Below are 25152 nucleotides of genomic sequence, written 5' to 3'. Positions count from 1 at the left end.
CCGCTACCGAGGAGGACAATCGTCCGGAGAAACCGCGAGCAAAACACACGCCGGAACATCGTCGACGCGAACGGACCGACTGCTCCGTCTCGAGAAGCGGAAAATCCACCACCACACAGCTCCACAGCACCCGGAACACACAAGGGCGGGCGAGTTTTGACCCGCACTGTGGAAAAACAAAAGCAACCCAGTGGTTTGGTGTGGCGCCCTTTTTTACGCCCCCAACACCAACACCAACCCCAACGGTCAAAGGCACCCCTAAAAGGAAAAGAAAAACCCGTTTGTGAAGGACCCATTCTAAAGGGCGTTCGGAAAGTGGCCATGCGGCGCGCTAAAAGGGCTGCCTCTCGGTGACAGTGAACCAGAGTGTTTGTTTTTGTGTTTTTCGCGCGTATGTGCGTGTGTGTGTGGGTATGTGCGTGTGCCTGCGAGTGTACGTGTGATTTTGGGGTGAGGGGTTCCTCCTGCATCGCGAACAAATCTGCTGTGCCCCCACGTGCAGGACCCCACGGTTTGTGCCGTTGTGCCTTTCGTTTTGCCGGAACCGGAAGTTTTCGCGCGTCCACACTTCCGGCAGCATCCCGTGTAGCGTGTTTTGGGCCCATAGGGTGACGGTGAAAAGCACTACGAATACAATTTCCCGTGGCCACGAAAAGCCACCTGCACACACCCCGGGTTGTAACGACAAGCAAATAACCCTGGAGCTCGATTTCGGCGAGTTCACGCGTGGCGATTTTTGTGGTGTATCGTGGCCCTGTGTACGCGCGTGTGTGTGACAGATAAACGGTGCCGTGTTTGCGTGTTTGTGTGCGTTTGCCGTGGTCCTACACGGCGAAGGATTCCCAGTGCAGTGGCCACGAACAGTGCCAGAACGTTCCAGGATGCTGTCCACCAGCGAAGACGCCGGGTTCTACTCGCACAATCGCGACCGTGAGTTGAAGGCTAGAAGGTCCCGTTTTTTCGGTTTCGGAAGGACGACGACGACGACGGTGTGGTGACACCTCGGGGCATATCCCGGGGGCACCCCTTTTTTTTTTTTGTTCCAGCGCCCTTTTGGGTGCTCTCGTTCGTTTGGGTCTCTTAACTTCCGCTTTCGAAAGCAATTCGTGTGTAATTTGTGGCCCTTTTTTGGGGTGGGCTGGTCTAACGGCCAGCGAGCGCACGAGAGGTCCTTACAGGGTTTCCGTTGCGGAAGTCACTCGGGTGAGCGACAAAGGGGCCAGGTTTGCTTTCAAAAACGGTCTAACGGTCGCCACAGCCGGGTGTGATAAAATTTGCGCGTGGGTGATTAGACGCGTTCACGCCTCCACCCTAGCTGATTGATAAGCCCCCTTTTCGTGGGTTTTATCGATCGATCGCGTGTGTGTGTGTGGGTGGGTGGGAAGCTTCCGCTTTCCTTCAACCTAACCTGCAGCTGCCCATTGCAGCGTGGTTATTCCACCCTTCGGCAGCCCCGGACGCGTGATAAAAAGCCTCCTTCGCGAGCGCGATTTAACGGTTGTCGGTGCCCGAATTCGGTTGGGGAGGTTTGATCGCGTGGGAGGTCCGGGGTTCCGGTTTTCCGGTCCCCCCCCCCCCCCCCCCGGAAAGGCTCCGATTGTCCGATGGCGCGCGCTGACCCCCTTATCTCGTTCGAGCCCTCACGAGGCGAAGCGTTTCCGTTTCGGTGGTGGTGTCTCACTTTGTGCCGGTGTTTGGTTGCAAAATTCCCGCGATTAGACCAGCAGGTTCGCGCGGTTCGAGCTTCACCGGGCGCTTTTGGGGGCGCAGTGCAACATGAACAGGGAACAGGGATGAAATTAAACACCCAAAACCGAAAGGGGCGAGACAGAGAGCGAAAAAGAGAGAGAGAGCCACGGACGCAGACGGATCCGGTTTTTTGTTAAAGCGCTTGTTTGCGTTCCCCAAGAGCAAACCCCGTGCCACCCCGTGTGGGTCGGGGGTGGAGATGAGCCGAAATGACAAATAGTAAAAAAAAAGAGGGAGAAAAAAAGAAGCAAACGCGCTGTGCAATCGACCAACCTCGCGGGCGCGCAACAATGTGCCTGGTTGTTGCTGTTCCTGGTGGCGTTGAAGCGCTCATTCGTTCGGGCCGCTGTTCCACCGTGCCGTCCCGGAAGTGGCCCCTCATCCCAAGGGCGAACATCCCGGGGGGGGAGGGAAAAGGGCCGCTTCGGTGGTGGCCACCTTCGCACGGTGCAAACACCGCGTCCGATAACGCGCGTTGGTCCGCCGAGCGGAATGGAATTGGGTGAAATGAACACACGCGTCGCGTCGGTCGGTTTTATTTTCTTTCCTTCTTTTTTTTTTCGTTGTTGTTTTGCTTCTTCTTCTTCCTCCTCCCCACCGGTGGGCACCTCTACACCACGCGGTCCAAGGGTGGACGAGCGACCAGCGGACCCTGCAGGGTGATCCTCGTGTGTTTACTCCGGTTTCGGGCCGATAAGGCCGGTAAAACCTCGATGGTGCGGGTGCTCGATCGAGGGTGAACCAGGTGAGCTAGTGGGTGGGGGGTTGGTTGTGGGAGGACTCACCACCACAATAAGGGCGCTGAAGCCACGCACAACCCGCGAGATAACGCGCTATATGAGCGTCGGTGGCGTGGTGGCCTCACGCCGATTATTGCTCCAATGACCAGAAGGTTGACGGTGCTGCGGGTCCCCCCACCCTTTCTGGGACACCTTGTGACCCCCCTCCTATCAACAACTATCCACCCACACGTCAATGCAAATATATGTGCAGTGTTTGAAGGGGTTTTACCTTCCCTTTTTTTTTTTTTGCTTGCTTGCTTTAACGGCCCATCTCCAATTCCAACGCTAGACCTCGCTTAACGCTATCTGGCGCGGGCGTCATTCGCGGTGGCACCGTTTGAGGTTAGGTGCCGTATGCTTTTTTTTTCTCTTCTTTTCCGTTCCTGTGCTCCTTTGGCTCACCCTCTCGCCCTTCTGGTGGGCCTTGGGCAGCCCCGGGCATTTGACCGGATCGTTCGGAAGGTTTTTCTTTCACCGCGCACCGTCTGCCGCATGTGGAACGGGCCAATATTTGCACTGTGATTATTCAAATTTACGACAACCGGCTGAGCTGGTCTAGTTTGCTGGCATGTGTGGTTTGCGTGCGGATAGAGGGTGCCTTGTTTTTTTTTTTGTATCTCGCTTTCTTTTGCGCGGTGCTTTGTGATTGTTCACCTTCTTTTTTTGTGTGTTTCCGATTCTCTTCCCGAGAATTGTTTTTTCTCCTCATTCCGAACTTGTGGCTTTAATAAAACCACCAAACGAAACACACGCGTACACATTCACCCGCAGCTTCATGCGTGGACATGTGGATTTTCACCCCCTCCACCCCCTTCCCTCCGGGAAAACCCACCCCCTTTGTGGTCACCCCAGTGGGCCACCTTTAATCACGTTCGCCTTCTCGCGTAATCGCGCATCAAACAATCAAGCTTCCGGCTTTTTCGCGTCCACGCACCCGGAGGCGATTGTTTTCGGTTCCTGTTCCGATGTTCTCGGCCAGCCCGCTGCGTGTCCTCGCGTGACATCGGATCAATAATTTGACATTTACCCCCGCCGGCCAGAGCCAGGGTGGGAGGAAAACCCAAATTGGACATATTTTTTTCCTTCTCCGGCCCACGTTCCTTTTGCCACGCTCCGATTCCCGCATCCCGGAAAGGGAATGAGAGAGAGAGAGAGAGAGAGAGAGAGAGAGAAAGAGAAGCTGTAATCATCGGAAATAGCCGCCGGCGATAGCGAGACGGTCCTCTGCGTCCGAGTGATGGCGTGTCGTCCTTTCTTCCTTACTTGCTTTTTTTTTTGTTTTGCCTAGCCACCGCTTTGAGAGGTGTGGGACGCTGCCACCCTGTCTCCTACTCACCCACCCACCTGGCCCAAATATCATTTACAACTTCCTAATCGAATTTGTCCGTCTCGGCGCGTCTCGGCCAAACTCGGATGGTGAGGGTTGTGGCGAGGGTTTTCCCTACCACCCCACCCATCCCACCCACCCAAGCACGGGGTTGTTTTTGCGCGCTTTCCCGGAAACTCACCCTCGGCCCATCGGTCCCGGCTAATCCCGGGACTCGGGCTTCGGTTTCAATCAAAATCGGTATGAATAAATAAATAAAAATATGCCCCTCGCGCGCGTAGTTCCGGTCCGAGCGTTACGGAAGTCCTGCCTGAAGCCGATTCGCGTGACCCCCGTGGGCCAGAAGGGACGGCCTTCTCTCTCTCTCTCCCTTTCTCTCACCCGGTTGCGGGGAAGCAAATAATTTATGCATCGAAAGTCAATCAAATAGTCGCCGATCGGCGAAAACTACACCGGCGACAACATCGCGGGCGCGCTCGGTTTCCCGAGGCGTGGAAATTGTTTTGCGCGTCCGGAAATTACAACCACCCTCGCCTGGGGGAGGGACGGGGGACGAATGCGCCACCGCAGCGCGATCCGTATCAGCTCATTTGGTGGAAATATTGCTGCATGGTGCGGAAAAACCTCCACACAACATACGCCCCGAATCGAGGCGCGTGTCCTTCTCGAACGTGGATTGGGAAATGATTCCGTTTTTCGCCCCACGCAAGCACTTTTCCGGGCGGTTTTCATTCCCGTCTCGAAAGTTGATGGGAAAATCGTTCGCGGGTGGGGTTTTTTTTATGACCCGCACAACCAAACGCTTTTCCAATAAACGGACCATCCATTGGCCGTTCGGTGGTGTATCTGATCGTAAGGAGCATCGAGACGTCGCTGACGTGGAATGTGTTTCGCTTGCGTAAGAGCCTGCCGGTTAATGTGCATTTAATTCGCCAAACCGGGACCAAGATGTCCTTCCCGTGGCCGCGTGTGACACGTGTGAAAGGAACGCCATTTACACAAATTCCACACAACGCACAAACCTTTGCCCATCATGGCCACGAAGGTCCTTCAATTCAAGGGGTTCCCCGAGACGGAATGCCTTCAAATGGGCCGCCTTTTTTTTCTCGAAACCGCTTCGCTCGCTCGCGTTTCGCATTTCTATCCTCGAGAGCTAACGAAAACGCATATCAAACGCCAAGTAGCCGCCACCGACGACGACGACGACGACGACCCTTGGACGTGATTTCGATTTATTTCGATTTTATTTCATGGCCCGCCAAACAGCGGCCAGCTGCTGCCAGACCAGAGGGTTGCAGTTTGCTGCAGTTGCACTTTCAAGTGGAACGTGAGCGTGGCAACCGAGCAACAGTGCGAGTTTCCATCCATCCAGCTCGGGGATGTGGTCCTGCAAAAATTATGACGATGGTTGACAATGATTGACCGATTTTTGGATTGCCCCTCCACGATGGCCGGGGTTTGTCGATCCGTCGCTTTTGCTATTCGATCCGTCTGTCCGTCCGTTCGTTCGGCTTTGTGCAAATGGCAAAATGTCGTCCTGCCAGCCGTCTTTTGCGACGTGTCAGCAGCAGCAGCGAGCGGATCCGCCCAAACAATGCACTTTTTGGCACGCATTTTTCCCGCATTTCCCACCCAACCAAACGGGAGCACATGTCAGCGTCCTTGACAGAGCGAGCTTAATCCTTTATCCGGTGCACTCACGATAATTGCAGCCTACTGCGATGCAGATGCACCCACCTGTCAGGCTTCTGTCACGCATCGTTCGAACGGTGACTCGCTGTGTTCGCTCTCTTTCTCTCACTCTCACGCTCTCTTTCTGTCGTTCTCACCTGAAGGCTCGCGTACGCTCACTTCGATTCGTCCATTGGTCAGTGAGGTGGCTCGGACGCACGATTACGCACCCCTTTTGGCTTGTCTCATTGGTCAGCCCTTAAGTGGACGTCGTGCATGTGTGTGCTTGTGTGTGTGTGTCCGAACCGGAGAGCATGTGTGTCCGAGCGGGAGTGGACGCCCATTTTTTTCGCTCTCAGCACACGTTCGCTCTCTCTCTCGCTCTCTCTTGCTTTCTCCACGAAGCCCTTTTTCGGAAGTGCGTGTGGAGCAGAGAGCCACAAAAGCCCACCCTTTAGCCTGTGGTCAAGCACGTGAATTGTGATGGCAAAGTAGCGCCAGTAGGGTGGATTTTCCACCCAACACCGCATCCTCGGCAAAAGGGATTAGGGGCTCACTTGCATCGGTTCCGTTTACGATCCACGTTTGACCACTCGCCAATAAGGGTAATTAAATAAGCCTGATTTACGACGTGGCAACGTGGTACACGCGCGCTTGTGGCGTAATCCTGGCGTGGTTTCCATCGCCTGAGGCCAATCCTTACGCACCACCAGATCGTGTGTGTGTGTGTGTATGTGTGGGGGGTAGTTTTATTAATTTAATGACGCACTGACGGCCGGGTCGTGCCCTGAGGCATTATTTTCCGTCCACCCTTGTGTCGGTGATCGGTGGCGGTAGGGACATCAATTTGCTCCCGATTAGGTCTGTCGGGGTTGGGAAAAAAACCCGCGGGAAACGAACCGTATGGGCCGCGCGTTGTTCTGTTTGCTGTGCGGCTTATCTCAGCTCGGCCCGGTGGTGACCGCGCGCGATACGTTTCGATCATTAGTCATTTCGATGGCCACATTCGCTGGTGCCCTTCTTTTTTTTTTTTTTGCTTGTCCCTTTCTCATCGATTGTGATTTTCCGCGGCTTTGTTTTTGCGCAAAACACCACCCCACCCCCCACCCCCCACGCATGAACAATAAGGGAACGCGAGCACGCAAGGACATTGTGCGTGGATGGCCTGGTTTCTCAATCACCAAAGCGGCGATAACGTTATCGGGCGATTTTTTTTTTGCGCCACCCTCGGGCAGGAAATGCGATCACCGCTTGGTCCGCGCGTGTGTTCATTTATCAAATTATACGCCAGTTCCGGCGCCCCTTGTCGCGGGGTGCGTCGAAAGTAAAACCCATCATCCCGTAAGGGGGCTTTGGCTTTAGGCCCGAAGCGCTTTCCACAATTAAACCACACGCACGCAAACGAACGGCTCCTGATGCAGGGCAAAAAAAGGGAGGACTTGGCTTGGCGTCGAAAATTATGACACATTTCCGAACGCCTGGCCGCAACGGTTTGGCGCAGATTTTGGCGATAAAATCCAACTAGAAATCGAAAGCACCACCACCAGGCACCATCGACACTTTATTAGTGCGACTTTGTTTCCATCGATGGGTTGGCGTCTCTATTTCCTTTATGCTTCCGTTTCTCCTAGCCAGTTCTGTCACAAGACGTCTAAAAGCGCCAATTAGCGGGTTGGCGTGACGACGGATTCGACGGTGGAGGAATTATCATATTAATTGTTTTATCTGTCCCTGCATCGGCAAGGCGACTAGCCTGCGTTTAATGGACCCGGGCCGATGGCTTACCGTCAGCAGAAGCGACACCCAGGTTCAAGTAGGTCAACTCATCGAACGCATAAATACCGTCGTGCACGGGACCGATCGAAAGCCACCCAAAAAAGACCGAGTGTGAGAGTGAGACAGAGAGAGAGAGAGAGAGAGAATTACAGCCAGACTAGATTAGCTGGTACGGCAGTTTATGGCACCGGGCTGCAATCCACCATTTAATGGCTGCCCGACTCCTGACCGCGTGGTCTGTGATTTTTATTTCAATTTTATTTCCACTCCAACGGCGCGTCGTCTCTGCACTCGAAACCGAGTGAGAGCGAGAGAAAGGCAACGCGAGGGAAAAACACATTAATTACACATCTTTCGATGGCGAGGATGATAGTTCCATTGCGCCGCCAAGGGGTGAGCGAAAACTCATTCCGGACACACCCGAAACGCGCCATTCGACGAAATTGCGCACGGCGTGATGTCGAGAGGGTAAGGATGGGACCTTTTACGGACAGGGTGATATAAAATCGAACGGATTTACTCCCCCACTCCTGGGCCAGCGTTCCGAGTGCACGACCATGCGAAACCGATGGCGAGAAATTTATTATATTAATTCCGAAAAATGAAAATAGCGCAATTTATAACACCACTCGATATAAATAAGCGAACCACCCGTTTGCGGGGGACGCCTGTGGGTGTATGGGTGGGTTAGACGGCGGCTTTTATCACTCACTAAAACCGTTATCCTTTCCCCGGTGGGTGTGCGTCCTTTGTTTTTCGCGCCGCTCGTTCGCGCTTCCGGTTGCGGAATGTGTTGCCCGTGTGGCCCTTTCCGTTGGTGCTTGGTACTTTATAAAAGTGTCAAGCTGGAATTTTTGGCCTTCCGGTTTTGTCACACTACCACATTGTGGGTGGGCGGCGGCGGGGGGAGGGGGACTCTTAAGAACACTGGCCCGAGTCCTGGGGCGGTGGGCTATTATTCTTGTAGCTCATAAAAATAAAACGAAACTCCGGCTAGCCAGCATCCGGCATTCGCGTGAACATTTCGCTTGCCAAACCCCGTGTTTCTCTAGTCGTTCGGGTTGGTCAGATTTCGGTAGCCCTTACGCTGCATCCTTTTTCCCCTCCCGGTGGCCGGCTGGTGGCTTCCACCCACCCATCCCACCCACTGGCGTGCGCTGGCTTTAATTAAAATCGTAAAGAACAACGCGCGGAGCACAGCGCATCCGCCCGCCCATTTTTGCTGGGCATTTGGACCCGCTGGAATGCGGCCCTTTCTGGAGGACGAGTTCTTTGGGAACTCTTTAAAATTTCTACCCCCCCCCCCCCCCCACCCGTTTCGTTCATTGTCCTCGAAAAGGACACCAATCGCACCACCCGTTCGAGTGGAGTGGGATGGTGACGAGATGTGCTCGCCTCTTTTCCAAAGCGGGGGACAAATACACACACAAACACACACCCACTATGCCAAGGGTTGGTCCAGTTGCGGGAAGAAAGCTGGCCTCCCGCAACCACCCACTCCAAGCGCCACCCTCGCAAGGGCTCGACCACACGACCACGCGACCACCGAACCAAAGAAATCTAATTAAATTCATTAAATTAGCTGTGATGAGATAATAATTTTTAATTCTTCGCCTATTTTCTTCCCTGTGATCTTTTCCGGTGTCCTCCTCCTTCGCTTCCCTGCTCCTTGACGGAACTCATCAACTCGTCCTTCCATCTATCCTTCCTCTTCCCAATTCAACCTTCTTACTTTTGCTATCTCGCTCTCTCTCTCTCTCTCACACACACACACACAAACCCACTCATACGCTTGACTATTGCTGCTACCGTCCGACCATTCGTCCTTCGTCCTGTTTCACCCCCGTCCTTCAACCATATCCCACCGTGGTCACGCTTGGTCACGACTTTGCAGATTCCGAAGCGGGCGAATCCGACGGCACGCAGGATATCCTTACATGCGGGTCGTGTCAGAAAACGTTCGCCCTCGCCGACATCGTGCGGTTCATCCAGCACAAGGTGCTCCAGTGTAACAAGGAGAACTATGGCCGCTGCTTCACCCAAGGTAAGCCACCTTCCTTCCTTCGAACTGTCCTCCCCCACCCTCCCACATCATTCACGGGTGTTGTTTTTCTTTTTTTTTTGCCTCGGAACGCCCTCGGAACCTCACAGGCGGAACCAGCGGAACGGATCGCGATTCAGATGACGGACGTCGGTTGACGACGCTGGCCAACACCACGACCGGCAGCCTTCACATGGCAACGAGGCGCGCCTCCATGCCGAACGTATCCTGCCGACCCACCAAGCCACCCCCAGTGGTGGGTGGTACGTCCACCTCCTCGGTCGAACCCACCGCCAGCAGTTCCTTCGATCGGCGCGTTCATTCGCCACCACTGACCAGCCCGGCCGAGCTGCTGCGGGATGGTGCGTCCAGCACACCGAAACGGCTAGGCGATGGTGAGTATCCTCCCACCATCCCGGTCCATCTCCCGCCACCCACTCCTGCGTGCCGTGCGTTTGTTTCTTTTCGCGGGCTTTTTTCCTCGCTGCACGTGGTGCCGTGCGCGCCGTTGTGTTTCTTTTGTTTTTTTTTTCTAGGGAATGTGTGTGTGTGTGTGCTTTCGTCCTTGCATCCTGTCACCTTCTCCAGTGCCTCCCACGCACGCACACGTACGCATACGTCCTTTAACTGCTTGTTTTAATTGCGCCACGAGCTGGGGTGGGGAAAATGGGCGACCAAAAACCGCTCAAAAATTGGCTCAAGTGTCGCTCGTCTCAGTGTTCTCGTTCCACCCGAATGGGAGTCAGGCGTTATCCTCCCGCGCGTAAGACGGTGCGTTCTTCCGGTGTCTGCGTTCTTCAAGATTCTCTCTTGGGGGGGTTTGGTGGCCTTTTTTACTTCCATTTCGGCGGCTAGGAATGCGAAGGAATGAAACACTCGCACTGGCCATCCCGGGCCGGACATAGGCACCTATGTGTGTATGTGTGTATGTGTGCGTGTATGTGTATGTGTGCATGTGTGACGTTTGTGTGATTCAATTTGCGCTAACCGAGTTAACTAACTCTCTTCTTGGTTTTTCTAGCAAACAAACAAACAAAAAAACGAAAACACGCCGCAACGAGTCCTTCCTTGATCTCACTCTCTCTCTATCTCTCTCTCTCTCTGTTGTTTGTTCTCTGTTCTGTGTGTTGCCTTCTCCAACTGTCCCACCCAACCCCATAAATAAATGATCGAATGAGCCCCCCTGTATGGGCCGCTAATCGCATCAACCGACCAGCACCGATCGGTTTATCGTATCCTTGCGCTGCTGTTGCTGTTGTTGCTGCTGCTGCTGCTGCTGCTGTTATTGCTGCTCGCATTTCGGACTCTTTAATGTCATTAGCTCCATTTCGTTTCGGTTGTGCTTTCACCTCTCCCCTACGTGTATCTCTCCACCCCGTGCTCGTGCTCGTGCATTACTTTCATTCCTTTGTGGTTTGTTTCGTTTGCCGTGTCTTGATGTCGTGCTTGATGTTTCGCTTAACGCTTCACGCTTCACAGGAGCGCTGATTCGGCCAGGTGTCACTTAAAAAACTCTCACACTCTCTCTCTCTCTCCTTTTCGCTTTTCCCGCAGAACCCGAGAACGCATCCACCCACTGCCCGTCACGGGGTGCCAGCCCGCTCGGTTGCAGCCTAGACGACGACCACGACCAAAAACCGTCCGTCCGAGCGCTCGAGATCAAGCAGGAACGCATGGACATCGACCCGGTGTCGTGTGGGGGCGGTGGGGAAGACGAGGACGAGTTTTCCACCAACCCCCGGAAACCCATCGCACCCCACCGAAATGGTACCCGGGACACAGCGAACGGATCACCCCGGAATGGGCCGGAAATGGGCGTCGAATCGCACACCACCGCCAGCACCGGTAAGTGGGCTCTTTCGTTCTACCATTCTTTGGAAAAAAATACAAAATGTTCCACCCCCTCTCGAGGGCTGCAGAGAGCACTAGGGATCACGTCCATCAAAGAGGGTTCCGCTTGGCCGCTGGTCAAGCAGCAGCAGCAGCAGCAGCAGCAGTGTCCTGAACCGGACACGATATCAATTACGGTTGATTAATTATTCAACGCACCCTGTGGCCTGTGGTGACGCTTTTTTTTTCTCTTGCTGCAGAGGGGTTGAGATTTTGCATTTTCAAATGTCCTGCTCAGCATGCAGGTGCAAACCTATGAACACGGCGGTGAAAACGTCAAGCAAAAAACCCCATGTGAGGGTGAATGATTTTGCATCGCTTTTGCCTCGCTTTATGCTCCAGCGCTAAGTGGCGTTAATACGGTTCTGGGGTGGTCAAGCGAATGCCCGACAGGGTTGAGGGTGGTTTTGCACTCATACCCTTAAAAAAAAAGGCAGCAGAAAAGAATCGATTCATACGCAACAAGCCCGAACCGCTGGCGAGGGAAGCAAATTCGTGCAAACGTTTGCTCGTTCGTTCCCTGTTTGATTCTTTCGTGTGTGTGTTCTTTTTCCACCACCATCATCATCATCATCATCATCATCATCATCATCGTCATTATTATTATTATTCGTCCAGCTTCAGCGCATTGTGGTCTCGCCCACCCACCGTAGGTAGGTGGGCCATTCAAAGTGTCACGATTCTGATCCCGGTGTCCACTTCACGTGACGGACGTGCTCTTTTTTCGGTTTCTTTTTTTTTCCATTTCTTGCTCCCAGCGTGTGTGTGTGTCCCTCTTGACGTCTCGTTGGTGTCCTACCGGTCCCTGGACGAGATTACTGCCGTCGCGCTTGGTCGGACCTGGTTGATGGAGGGAAGAAAGGGCGGGGGGGGGGGAGGGCTTCCGGTGTCGGGGATCGTGTGGATGTTTGCTGATGGGCTCAGAGCCTCGGTCGCATAATGACGGCCACTCGGCCAAACAGCCACCGGAAGGACAGTAAGTTCCGGTTTCTCAAACCCCCCATTCCTAGTAGGGAAACAGCGAAAGGGGTTAACCTCGAATGGGAGCACGAACTTTAGGAGGGGGGGGGGGGAGACCTCCAATGGGGTGGCCGGAAGTCGCACCGGAAACCACAGCCATTTCGCGCCCGTACGCGAACGTTGACCAAGCGAGGTCGTCGTTTATCGCTTTTTCACCACCCGTTTTGGCCCGTTGCCTACTCGTCGTATGTGTGTGTGTGTGAGCAGGATGAGTCTTCAAACGGATTTGAATTCCCTTTTCCCTTTCTCTCGCTCTCGCTCTCTCTCACTCACTCACAAACGTACCACCCAACTCGCTTGGTCAGCGTGTGTATCTGTTTGGTTTGTTGTTGCTCTTCGTATTTCATCCCCGTTCCGGTATTTGTCGTTTCGGGCCGCTTGTGCAACCCTGTTTTATGGATCTCGGCTCTATTTTCCACCGCTTTTCTTTTTTTTATTGCCACTCGGCTTGGCTTCACCCTTCTCGAATGTGTCCTCCCTGCAGGGGATGCTGTCTCCACCAGCTGGCGGAGCTGGCGCATTGTTTCCAATCCTTCCCCGGCATGCATTCTGCTTCTTCTTCTTCTTCTTCTTCTTTTTGGTGCTTCCCCCAACCAGGGGGAAAAACCCCAGCGCGGGCGCTTTTCCGCTTGGGCAGCGGGTCGAAACCACGATGGGACAGAGAAATATGCTCTCGGTTGGGGTTATTGCCGTGCGGGTTTTTTTTGCGGTTTATCCTCGCTCAACTAGCCTCGTGTGTGTGTGTGTGTGTGTGACTGGCTTTTCCGGCAAGTTTTTTTTTTCTCTCCAACCGATGAATCGCGCTGCCAGTGCATCCTTTCAATAATACGCTCCATATTTCATTCTAATTGTCACGAGGATGGGCTCAAGAGAGAGAGAGAGAGAGAGAGAGCGAGAGAGAGAGAGAAAAAAAGAAAGAAGTCAATTTCACCCCTTTCTTTAGCACCCACCCACAGAAAGTAAGTCCCATTGAAAAGACGGCGACGGCTTGTTGTCACGTCGCTTTTCCTTTTGTTGTATTCGAATCGATAGCGGCACGATATCGACGAGAGTCTGCTTGCTAAGCCGGCCGCTTTTCAACGGTCTGCAACCCGTTTCCCGTTTCCGGTCGCCTAATCCTTCACGGCTAAATCCACGGGCGGGGGCGCAACGTCGTCGAGTGCAGATGGCGCACTCACCCAACCCGCCCTTCGGGGGCAAATTAAAATGTCAATATTAGCCCCCGGAGACGCGCCTTCTCGAGATGTCCTGATGACGTCATGTGTCACGGCCAGCAGTGTCTCGCGAAGGAAATTTTACCAGTAGAGAGAAGGGGGGGTTCTGTGCCCCCACGAGACCTCCGCGAGCCATCTGCTTTTGACACACCCCATGGGGGGTGAGAGACCATCCAAACCCCACCCTTTCTAATCCTTTTGGGCCGGGTGGAAGATAATCCTTTCGAATGGGATTTTTTTGTTTCGTCGTCTTCTGGTGGCTTTTCCTTTTTTTTTTCCCAAGGCAAGACTTCGAGTGGCCCGATATTTGTCTATCTAAAATCCCCACCACCCACGTAATTGATACGGGGCCGGGTGGCAGGATTAGCGGCACTAAAAGGACTGCGCATTAGAAAGCGGAAATCAATCCGCGGAGTGGCCGGAACGTTTTCGTCCTTCCTTATGCCATTTCAACCATCAATCCTGCGCGGCTCAACGCACACTCCCTGGTGGTGCATGAGACCGAGCAAGAGCAATAGGAAGAAGAAGAAGAAGAAGAGGAAGAAGTGGGAAAATTGAAATATCCTACATGTGACACCGAACAAAAGCCGACCCGTGGCCGTGGTTGCGAAAGGATTCGAACCGGGGAACAAAAGTGACGCAGCGCATCTGGCGCGAGGTGTGGACCATAAGGTTTGCCACTCGGTTCCCCGGTGCGCTTACCGGTTACGCCACCACCATAATCGTGCCCGAGATCATCATCATCATCATCATCATCATCATGTTGTTGTTGCCGTCATCAACGCTCTCGAAATATGCCGGTTTTTCATCCGGGTGCATTCAAACTGCTAGCAAACTGCAGCACACCGACGTGTCGGTGATGGTTGGGGGAAAAAAGACGGAAAAACGCACACACACACACACACGTACCATGCGCCGGATGGAAATGAGGAGGAAATTTCACTTTCAAACAAAAGAACTCGCTCGCTCGCACCATTCCCCGGGATTCGGCGTGAAAGCAGGGAACAACGACCGTACGACGTCCTCCGGACCGGCGGCGTGTCCTGGCGGCGTGTCCTGATCGCAAAAGGGGCACGCACAGAACCCGCCAGGACATGCTAACCTATTTATTAACCTCCATTTGTCGCTGATATCCGGTGCCCGGGTTTGCCACCCCCGGGGATGGTGCAGCGGTTCGCGCACTGGGAAAAAAAGGGGTTAAGAATCGGTCCCAGTTCGGAGGGTTAGTGTGTGAGTGTGAGTGTGTGTGATGCAGGTCGACTAAATAATGAAAAAAAGGAAGAAGAAGACAAAAAAAAAGAACATAAAAACCCATGCTCATACGAAATGAATTCGAGAGGAGACACAAAAAAACTCTCCCGTCGCCCTTAAAGCTCGGCGGGTTCATTAAAATGCGCGCGCTTTCGGTCTCGGGGCTGGTGAAATTAAACGAATAACGACAAAAAAAAACACCAACCCAAGAGAAAACCTCTTCCGTGAAAGGGACGAGACCAAATGAAACGAAACGAAGCGAAAAAAAAAAACACAGAAATGAAGCACCCGATCAGTGGGGGTTTATTTAGCCGCGGTTCGGCACCGTGATCCGTTGGTCGCGAGCAGGAAACGAGGAATTTCCTGCCGGAAGGAGAACGAACAACAACCCTTACGCACGCCACGGAACGTGCCCTTGGCCGTGCGCCGCGCGTTGACGTAAATATTAAAGCCGTGTCCCGCGTACTTATGTTAATTATCTGTTGGCGATGGTTTTAACCCATCCCGTCTAGTGGCGGTCATAAGAAGATAAAAAAAACGCGCGCCACCGGCTGTCGGCGGCTCGTGCCAGGCGACTCGTGATCGTCTGGAGCACCGGGCGCAGGACTCGTCATCCGTCTGGCGGCGTGTTTTTTTTTTTCACTCTCTCTCTCTCGTTCGGTGTCGTCTCTCCTTTATTGATTTGATCCGACGCATCCTTTCAGCTTCCGGTTCCGGTGGGTAACGCGTGCGTAAATGGGCCGACAATTAAACATCCGCTCGAAACCGGGCATACGGTGGATCTCCCACGACTCGAGTTCGGTGCCACATCTTCTTTCGAGCATCGGCAACGGACATAAATCGCCCCCACCCGAGCATGTCCTAAGCTGATAATGGTTTTCGGGGGTGCAATTTGGGGGCGAAAGGACTGAAAGAAAACGAGAGAGAGATAGTAAAAATTTAACACCCCATGGCCACCGGCGGGGTTGGAGATCCTTTTGGGTCCGGTAAAGAGGACACACACACACACACAGAGCAAAAAAGGGTGACCATTCAACCACCCCTAGGGTGATGCGCCTACCGGAAGTGATAACAATTTCTCGCCCTTTGGCAGATTAAAGCCATCCCCATTCGGGGTAGCTTTTTTTTTCTCTTCTTCTTCTTCTTCGCCCGAAGAATGACCCTCTTCCCCTAAGGGACGGTCAGATTTTTTACCCTCCCACCCAGCCAACGTGCTGGAGCATTGAGTAAAAAAAGAATGAAAGAAAGGTCCACACGGATATGTAAATCGCACCGACGGAGAAGGGTTTTCGGTTCGCAGTTACGTGACTACTCAGTGGAAAGCCGGCATGGTCGACGGTTTGACCGTTGAAAGGGACACAACTCCCATTTCCGGTATGGCTCGGGGTCGATTTCCATCGCGAGTGGCAACAGAACATCGTGAAAATTACCCGATTGCGGTTACGATGTGTGAGTTATGTGAGTCGCGCTACCACCCCCTAACCTGGGTCGGGCTAAGCGGCTTATCCCGTGGGCGAATGACCCAAAACATGAGGGAAGAAGCAAAGAGAAGAAAAAAAAACCCCAGCAACCACGAAAAAAACAAACACACACACACACATCCTAATCGACGGGAGCTGCATGAAACGTCCGTCACCTGCGTACGGAACTCCGGCTTCTGGACACTTTCACCTTCACGAAAACGCTGCAGGAACAACCCGAACTCGACCTGGCATATGGTACGGCGCGTTTTCTGGTGCTTCGATCTGTCGGTCGGTAATAAATCCCGCCACACCAAGGAAGGACGAAACCCTGCCAGGATTCGATCTCCGGCTGATTAATGCGGTTGGGGAGGGCGTTTTCCGATTCCCGGGAAAGATCATTATCAGCTCGTTCGTCGCTTCTTTTTTTTTCTCCCAACCCTTGAAGGGTCCCGGGTTTCTCAGGACCCCTTTGCTGGAAAGGAATCCCTTCGCGGGATCGTGCGGACAGCAGCGGGTGACTTTCGATTTATCGCTTGTGTGTGCGTGCGTGTGTTTTTTATGTGCCTTCTGCGTTTGCTTCTTCATTTACCTACCATCGGGCTTCTTGTTTTTTTTTTTGTTTTTTCATGGGAGCTTTTATTTGGTTCCTTCGTTTGCTTGATCCTGATTTTTTTTGCTGTTGTTGTTGCTATTATCACCCACCATCGGTCGCGCATTTGATCAGTTGCCCGCCGGCGTGTTGTTGTCCCAGCTGGCACGCCCAAAAAAAGGACCCAAAACGGATCGCGAGTTGTTCGTTTTCCCTTTCCACCCTTTTTTTTGTTATCATCCCTGTAACCTCTCTCCCCACAGGGCTCTCCCGAGTCGGCTCGTGCGCAACACACGCACAAGGCGCATCACTTTCGCTCGATCCAATCGGGCTTCACCCTTTTATTTTTTGTTGTTTTTTTTTTGTATCGATAGGCTGCTTTTTTGTCCTCTCTCTCTCACTCTCACTCTCGTTCGCTTCGAATTTGAATTCCAAAACCCAAACCCACCTGGCACCTTTGGCTTCAGGTTTGGTTTCTCGCTTACGTACGCATCGCACGCGCGTGTCCGCGATCGCACCGGCGCACGCTTTCAACCCTCTTTTGGACCCCTTTTTTTTCTACTTTCAACGCGCGCACGGTCGCTTCCGCCGTCTCGTTATCCTGTCTCTCGGGGGTTCGGTGGCGGATGAAACCGAAAGTCGAAACCCGTAGGAAACACGGGGCTGCCACGAGCCACGGCCACATCTCGGACGACGGAACCAACCGGAAGGTGTTGATGGGTTTTGTGGCCCATTTTAAAGGCTCCCTTCTGGACAAGGTCCCTTCCCGTTTCGTGTTCGTGATCGTGATCGTAAGAGATGGTCGGAGAGAGAGAGAGAGAGAGAGAAAAAAAACAAATAGTCCCCTTGAGCTGTCGGTGAATGGGATGGCTACTGGGTATCCGTGCGTCATAGTCCTTGAATGTCGAGGGTGATGCACATTTTTTCATCACCTCAACTGGGATGACGTGTTTTTTGCCGTTGTTGGTGTCTATTTCTTCACGTCCCGTCGTTGTCTTCAGCTCGTGTTTCAGATTGCAGGCTCCTCCGTATGTGCATCCAAGCTGCACCTCTCGGTTGCATTCTCGGTTGCTCGAGAGGAACGCATCTGACGCACCTCTCGAACCGATGCGCTCATCAACCAACGTTCTCCAAGATGATACCACAGGGCCACAGCGACGGAATGTGTCGAGTGGCACGTTTCGAACCGGTGGGCGTTCGCGTCACCCATGTGGAAGGTGCACGACCGCCGGTGTGGCGCTATTTTATGCATTAATCTGGCTTGCAAATAAACATACGCGTGAGAGCAGCGATGGCGATGGAGACGGACACGTGGCACTCCCTTGCGAACCGTACGAAAAAGGACGACGCAGACACAAAGGAAGCGGACTCGCTACGAGACGTGCAGGAATGCACACGCAGAATCCCAAGCGTCGTGTCTCGCTCATGAGGAGCAGAAGAACAATGGTTCCGTCGTGGCGGCGTGGAAATTGGCACGTTTGATCGGCTCGAAATTGACTGCCCAATCGCTCGTAATTGCAGGGTTCGCTTCCCACGAGCCTGGGGCGTCGCGTCGGCGTGTGTCGCGTGTGAGTGTGTGGGGTCCGTCTGGGTGGTTTATGGATCAAAGAGGGTGGCTCTCAATCGAAGGAAGACTCCAGGTCAGGCCATTGATTAATTGTCGCTCGGTGCTGAACAAACAAAAGGCTCAAACGGCTATGCGGCCTCGAGACGGTGATGCGTCTATCCGATTGTTTCCGACTTTTCACCTTTTCATGAGGCACACAAATTTTTTTTCTTCTTTAGCACCCTCGCGAATAATGCCGCCAGTTCACCCCTCTTGGCGCGGTTCGATCGTGGCGTAATGAAACTAGAACACGGCCGATGATTAGCCGTGCCAAATGGAGTGAAAATCGTGTCCAATCGGGGCTGTTTTAAAATAATCGACCCCTGTCGGCTTGTTCGGTGCAAAACGCAACGGTGGTTCCTGCTGAAATTCCTGACAATTCCACTCCGTTTTCTTCTCCCGTTCCCGGTGGTCTCATGTTGCGCACATGTGTTGCGGTTGCGACACATCATAACCGGCCCTCGGTCGGTGGCGCTCCCTTCGTTACATTTTTATGTGCGCATTTTCTCTTTCTCTCTCTCTCTCTCTCTCTTTCTCTCTCTGAAACACACAAAATTTTTTTAAAACATCGCTTCACCCAGCCGGGGGTGGACAAAAGCTAACAAACCGACACGGTGACGGGACGAAACCGAAGCGATACGTGCCCGGAATGTGATCGGTTTCGGAAGCGGGCTTACAAACTGGATTGGACGGTGGCACAGGGTGGAAGGTGGTCCCGAGCCGCTCGTTCTGTACCGCCTCCCGCCTCCCCCCAGCACTGATTAAGTCTTGCAAGGAAAAAAGAAAGGACGTGTCCTGCTCAGGGGGCCAGTGGACATTTATCATCGAGCCATCGGGGCATCGAAAGTGATTACGGCTCATTGATCCGATCACACCCAGTTCGGGAGGGGGGGGGAGGAGGGAGGTTGGAAGTGAGAATTGCATCTTCACACACACGCACACACATGTGGGATGCGCCCATTACAGGATACGGTCAATTGGATGCGGTAGTTTTTTTAAATCAGCCACCGTCGACGAGTTTAAAAAACCACCGCTCGACAATTGTCACTGCTAACGAGCGACCGAAAGAGAGAGAGAGAGAGAAAGAGAGATAGAGCGAATGGAATTGGGAAGGATAAGGTGCCCAAGGGGGGTGGTAATGGTTTTTCCACACCACCACCGTGTGGTGCTGTTGTTTTTTTAATAAAACACTATAAATTTCCATAAGGCGTAAAGCATTGAAAATGGAACGCGCTTTTCACCCTACGGCTTTTGGGGTGTGTGTGTGTGTTCTTTCTTTTCTGCAAACCCCCTTCAAAGGACCTCGGTCCGAGGGGTGTCGGGGGGGGGGGTGCACTCAGGACGAACGGGCCGCAATAAAATGCGATTCCCTTCGCAACACCGCAGCGGCCATCTGCTGCTGCCCAGGTCGAGCGGACTCGCTGCTTCCTGGCCAGCGTGTGTGAGTGCAAATGTGCCGCCATTTAGATGCTCGTTTGCGTTCCTGGGCTTCCTGGGATTTGGAGCCCAGGTTGCAGCGTCCCGCCCGGCCGCTCATTTGTATTCAAATGATGCCGCCAGCGAGCGGACGTGTGTGTGTGTGTGTATGTTTTGTGTCGGGGAAAATTGGAAAAAGTGGACCACGTGCGCGTTATGGACAGCGTGAAAACCCCCCGATAGCCCACGCGATTGTTTCGCAGCGTTTTCCCTCGTTTTTCCATGGCATGCTTTTCCTGGGTACAAAGCGGCGCGTTTATGGGACCGAGTGCACGGATTGAAATCCCACCAAAAATCCCGCGAGGCGAAAAATGCAAAAACATGAAAGCTTGAGCTATTTTTTAATTAAATCACTTCGGCGTTCCCTTGCGGTGCTGGGAATTACCCGTCGCCGTTTTCTCGCTGGTTGCGTGGATTTTTCCTTCCTTTTTTTTCCCCTCCCGGGCGATGCATTTCATAAACACGGACATCGCGCCACCGCGCAACTGCATGTAAATATTATGTGCAATGCAATCGCCCCTTTGAAGCTGCCAGGCCGCCTCTCTTAATCCTCCGGTAGCCCGACATAAATAGCGAAATTAATTCAATTCCCATCGAACTCCTGGCCCGCCGGCGGAAGGGGTACATTCCGGTTTTGTTCTCTTTCCTATTTTTTGCTTTTCTGTTCCACATCCGCGCGTTTCCACGGGTGCATATTCACCGCGTGCCATTCTTGCCGGTAGTGCCTTGCCCGGGAGGTTTTTGGTGCAAATATTTATATGAATGATTCGCGTGCATTTTCGTCGCATCGGAAAAACAACCCCCGGGCGAAAACGCTTTGATCTGCACTGCCCTTACGATTCCGCCTTCGATCATGTGTTTAATTTTTTTTCTTTTCTCTCTCTCTTTCTCTCTCTCCCCTGCTATCTCTCGAATCACAGAACCCAGCAACTACGTCTGTTCGACGTGCAAAACGAAGTATCACTCGGCCTGGCGGTTGGTGCAACACGTGCAGCATGCCCACGGTGTTAAGATCTACGTCGAATCGTTGGCTAGCACCGGAAGCCAGGATGGTGGTGCAGCTCCAACTGAGGATTCCGATGCACCCGAGACAGCTGCCGCTGACACCGAGGAAGCTCACGGCAGACGGCCAGCATCGACCGTTTCAGCGACAGACTCAATCGACCCAAAATCAACCGGAAATGGTGCATCAAACGCGTCTCCTCGAAGTCCTGTACGATCGCGCAGTACGAGTCGCACTCGAAAGGAACCGAGCGAGGATCAGCACGCTACGGACGCGTCAAAGCAGTCACCCACAAGCAACGGGCGGCTTCCGGTGGAAGGACCCCAGCCAATGGAAGTCGTAACAAATGGCACATTAGAAGCCGCCGAGTCGGATGGTGAGATCGAGCTGCGAAGTTCCAAGCGGCCAAAGCTGGCCAATAATAACACGAGCACTGGTAGCAGCAACAGCAGCAGTTCGAATGGCAACAACCACCTGGAAGAGGTAGCACTAGCCCTCACGAGTCCGCAGCTATCATCCTCAAGCACAACGCCACAGCCGCCAGCCGCTCAGTCACTAACAGCCGCCCAGCCGCCAAGTACTCGGCCGCCTTCAAGTGGTGGTTTAACGCCGAATCGTGGTGTTGAGGCTACACCAACGCTAGCACCACCAGGACTTCGAGCACATCCTGCACATGCCCTGCTGGCCCCACCGGAACTCCACCCGAACCCATTCGGGTTGTTGCGGATGCCTCACCCATCCCACAGCCCTTCGCTTTTCGGTCGAACTCATCACGACTTTCGAATGGAGCACCTGATGTCGGAGCAGTTCCGTAGCCACGGGCTCAACCTAGCGGCGGCGGCCGTTGCTGCGGCAAATCAACTTAAATCCCACGGTCAACAGTTCAACCCCGCAACAGGCGCTACCGCCTCCGAACGGCCACCATCCGCCGGTGCGACTCTTTCGACGGAAACCCACCTCGATTACTACTCCCAGCGGTTGCGTCAACTCGCGGGCACAACCAGCCCGGGAGCGAACCTAACCTCAAACTCTTCCGGTTCACCGAGTCCGCGCAAGCAACCCCACTCACCGCCACACTTCGCTAGCCCATCGCCTTCCCAACTGCCCCCAACGCCACTCACCAACAGCTCGCGTCCCCAGAGCCTAACACCGCCCGAGAAACCGTCGGCCGAACAGCTGCTCGGACTGGAAGCAAGCGGGCTGGGTGCGCTCGTTGGAGCACCCCGATCGGCTTCGACACCCCCAAATAAGCACCGCTCAACAACGGCGTCGACGGCGGCCATCCCACGATCGGCCGCCTCCGAGGGTGCGCTTTACTCCTGCGAGTACTGCGGCAAAAAGTTCCGCTTCCAGAGCAACCTGCTGGTGCACCGACGAACGCACGCATCCTCGGAGTTGCCGTTCCGGTGTGCGAGCTGTGAGTTTGCGTGTGCCACCGTTGGCAAGCTGAAGCGGCACACCAAGCTGGTGCACGGTGGAGGACGTCGACGACCTTCCGGACCCGTGTCGGAACCGGATTCGGGTGCCAGCAACGTGGGGTCGCTTGAGAGTGACATGGAGGATTCGGATTCGGCGGAGATGCTCGATGCGGATGAGCTGCAGTTGGATGGCGATCGTGAGGCTGATCGACGGCGGCGACTTGCGAGGGAGGCTGACGATGAGGATGATGATGGGGATGATGCGGATGATGATGAGGATGATCCTGAGGAGGAAGATGAGGATGTGGACGATGACGATGATGATGATGAGGCGGAGGATCTCAGTATGAGCAGCACGCAGAGTCAATCGAAGAAGGATGGTGGTGGTAGCGGTGGTGGTGGTGGTGGAGGTGGAGGTGGATCCTTGCCGATGTCGAGTTCGCTCGTGGGTGAGCTGATGGATAAGTTTGGTCTTTCCAACATCGCGCAGTACTCGGAAGCGTACAAGCAAGCGCTGCAGGAGTCGGGAAATGCGCTCAAACTGCAGCTCACGAGCAAGGATCGGGACAATAACAACAGCGCCATGGCCATTCCGGGGTTGGCGGAGAAGCTGAACGGGTTGCCAGCGTCACTGCGCATCAAGGAGGAGCTGGCGAAGAATATGCTGCAGCACCATAACGCCCAACTGCCGCAGGTGCCGCTGTTTAACCCCTTCGAGAACCCTTTCGAGGTGTCGAAACGCATGAAGCTCGAGGGTGGTGATAGCTGGTGGGGTCTTCCGGGCCTGCACCGAGGGGATGCGTTGTTCGAGAACCTGAAACCGGGCCGTGATGGAGGTGTAGGTGGTCGAGGACCGGCCGCCGGTTTGCTGCAGCCGTTGATGAAGAAGGAAAGCAAACTGCGCAACGATACGTGCGAGTTCTGTGGGAAGGTGTTTAAGAACTGCTCGAACTTGACGGTGCATCGGCGAAGCCACACGGGCGAGAAACCGTACAAGTGTGAGCTCTGTTCGTACGCCTGTGCGCAGAGTTCGAAGCTAACGCGTCACATGAAAACGCACGGTCGGCTTGGGAAGGACGTGTATCGGTGCCGATTTTGTGAGATGCCGTTTAGCGTCCCGTCCACGCTTGAGAAACACATGCGTAAGTGTGTCGTCAACCAGGGCAAGCTGCAGCAACAGCAACAGCGTGAATTGCAACACCTGCAGCAAGCGCAGCAGCAACGCGAACTGCAACACCATCAGCAACAGTTGGCGGCCGCTGCAGCCGCCGCAGCCGCCCAGCAACAGCAGCAACAATTAGCCGCCCAGCAGATGGCGCTAGCGGCGCATCGTGAACGCGATCACCACCGAGAGCGAGAACGCGATCGTGATCGTGAACGTGATCATCTGCATCATCACCACCACCAGCAACAGCAGCAGCAGCAGCAGCAGCAGCAGCAGCAACACCAGCAATCGGCGGCCATGTTGGCAGCCGCCGCAGCCGCCTCACCTTCACACGCAGGACCACCGGGACCGCCATTGCCGCCTGGTTTGTTGCTGCCACCATTACCAGCCGCCGTTGCAGCAGCCGCCGCCGCAGCTGCCAGTGTATCAGCGGACGAGGGCACAACCAGCGGATCGGTGGGCGCTTCTTCGACCTCTTCAGCCGCTGCTGCAGCAGCCGCCGCCGCCGCAGCAGCAGCCGCCCTGATAAAGGAAGAAGCGGCAACGGCATGACTTTACCCGTCCTGGAGTGGTTACGAGCTGCCGCCCAATCGGATGATGTCACGCATCTACTAGCTGCCACAGCCGTCAGCCGCCAGCGTGAATGATCCGCAAAGGACGATCGACCACGGCATGCAAGCGTCCTGTCGATTTCGCATGCCCTGACGCTCGTCCCAGGATGATGCGGTGGGCGGCTAAAACGACGGCAAGGACGACGACGATGACGAGGATAAGCACAAGGTGATCCTTAAGTAAGCAGCCGAACCGACACCGACACCGGTCCTTCCTTCCTTTCTTTTGTTTTTGCGTTCACGTTCCCCGAGAGGCATTAATACCAAAGTTACGCAGTGCACCACCGGTAGGAGCTGTTCGTTTGTTTGTTTTTTTTTTATTAACATATAAATATATATACACATTTCCGAGCACCCCCATTTTGTAACCCTTCTGATCGCATTTCCCGAACGGGGCGAAATGTGCTGTGTAAATAGTAGCCGTAAAAGCGACGGAAAAGCACCTCCTGACACTCCTATACACAAGCTCACATGTACCACATGAACCTTTCCCAACACGCAACAGAATGGCATTTATCGTAGACTTTAAGCATGCGTGGGAGGGTGGGGGAGACGGTGGGGCACCAGGCGGGTTGCCAAGGGGGTGAGTTTAAATTATTTCCAACGGTGTCCACCCCTCCCCTTTGATAACAGGTGTACAGTATTTTAAGGAGAAAAAAAGAAGAGAAAGCGGTTTAGCGTAAAGTGCGGACAAATAAAAGCGAACTTCGGTACACACATACACACAAAAGCACACGCATACGTTAGTGCGCGCACTCGCCAGGATCAGGCCGGGGGAGAGGGTCCTTAGTGGTTTAAGTAGCGTTAATTGTGAGACGAGAGTTCATTGACACCACACCAATGGAGAATGGAGCAGCAGCAGGAGCAGGGATGTTTAGATAAATTGAGAGCCGAGCCACGGACGGCACGGACCTGTATGTGTGCGTGCGTGCGTGCGTGTGCCCACGCAGGATGTTGGCCAGTTGTAGTTGCGTTAGAGTTTCCAGTTTTTTTCTCACGAACCTCCCGTTTTCCCTTAACTTTTGTCACGTTGTTTTGTTAATCGAGGAGGACCTCACCAGGAAGGATCCTCGCCAAATCTAGACTAATTGGTGGCGATC

The 25152-nt window shown here is 53.9% G+C and overlaps 1 protein-coding gene across 1 annotated transcript; it reads left to right on the top strand.

Annotated features, from left to right (window-relative positions):
* The first annotated feature begins 881 nt into the window (after positions 1-881).
* LOC128730319 (uncharacterized) lies at positions 882-23993 on the top strand. The gene is made up of 9 exons (XM_053823361.1): positions 882-930; positions 9200-9353; positions 9467-9741; positions 10901-11113; positions 13546-13573; positions 14685-14692; positions 17921-17947; positions 20776-22656; positions 22687-23993. The coding sequence occupies exons 1-9, from the start codon at positions 882-884 to the stop codon at positions 23991-23993; spliced, it is 3942 nt and encodes a 1313-aa protein (XP_053679336.1).
* Positions 23994-25152: the final 1159 nt, after the last annotated feature.

The sequence above is a fragment of the Anopheles nili genome, chromosome 2, assembly GCF_943737925.1.
Source record: "Anopheles nili chromosome 2, idAnoNiliSN_F5_01, whole genome shotgun sequence".
Taxonomy (NCBI): Eukaryota; Metazoa; Arthropoda; class Insecta; order Diptera; family Culicidae; genus Anopheles; species Anopheles nili.
The sequence above is the reverse complement of the archived record's forward strand: the minus strand, read 5'-3'. Positions and strand labels throughout refer to the sequence as shown.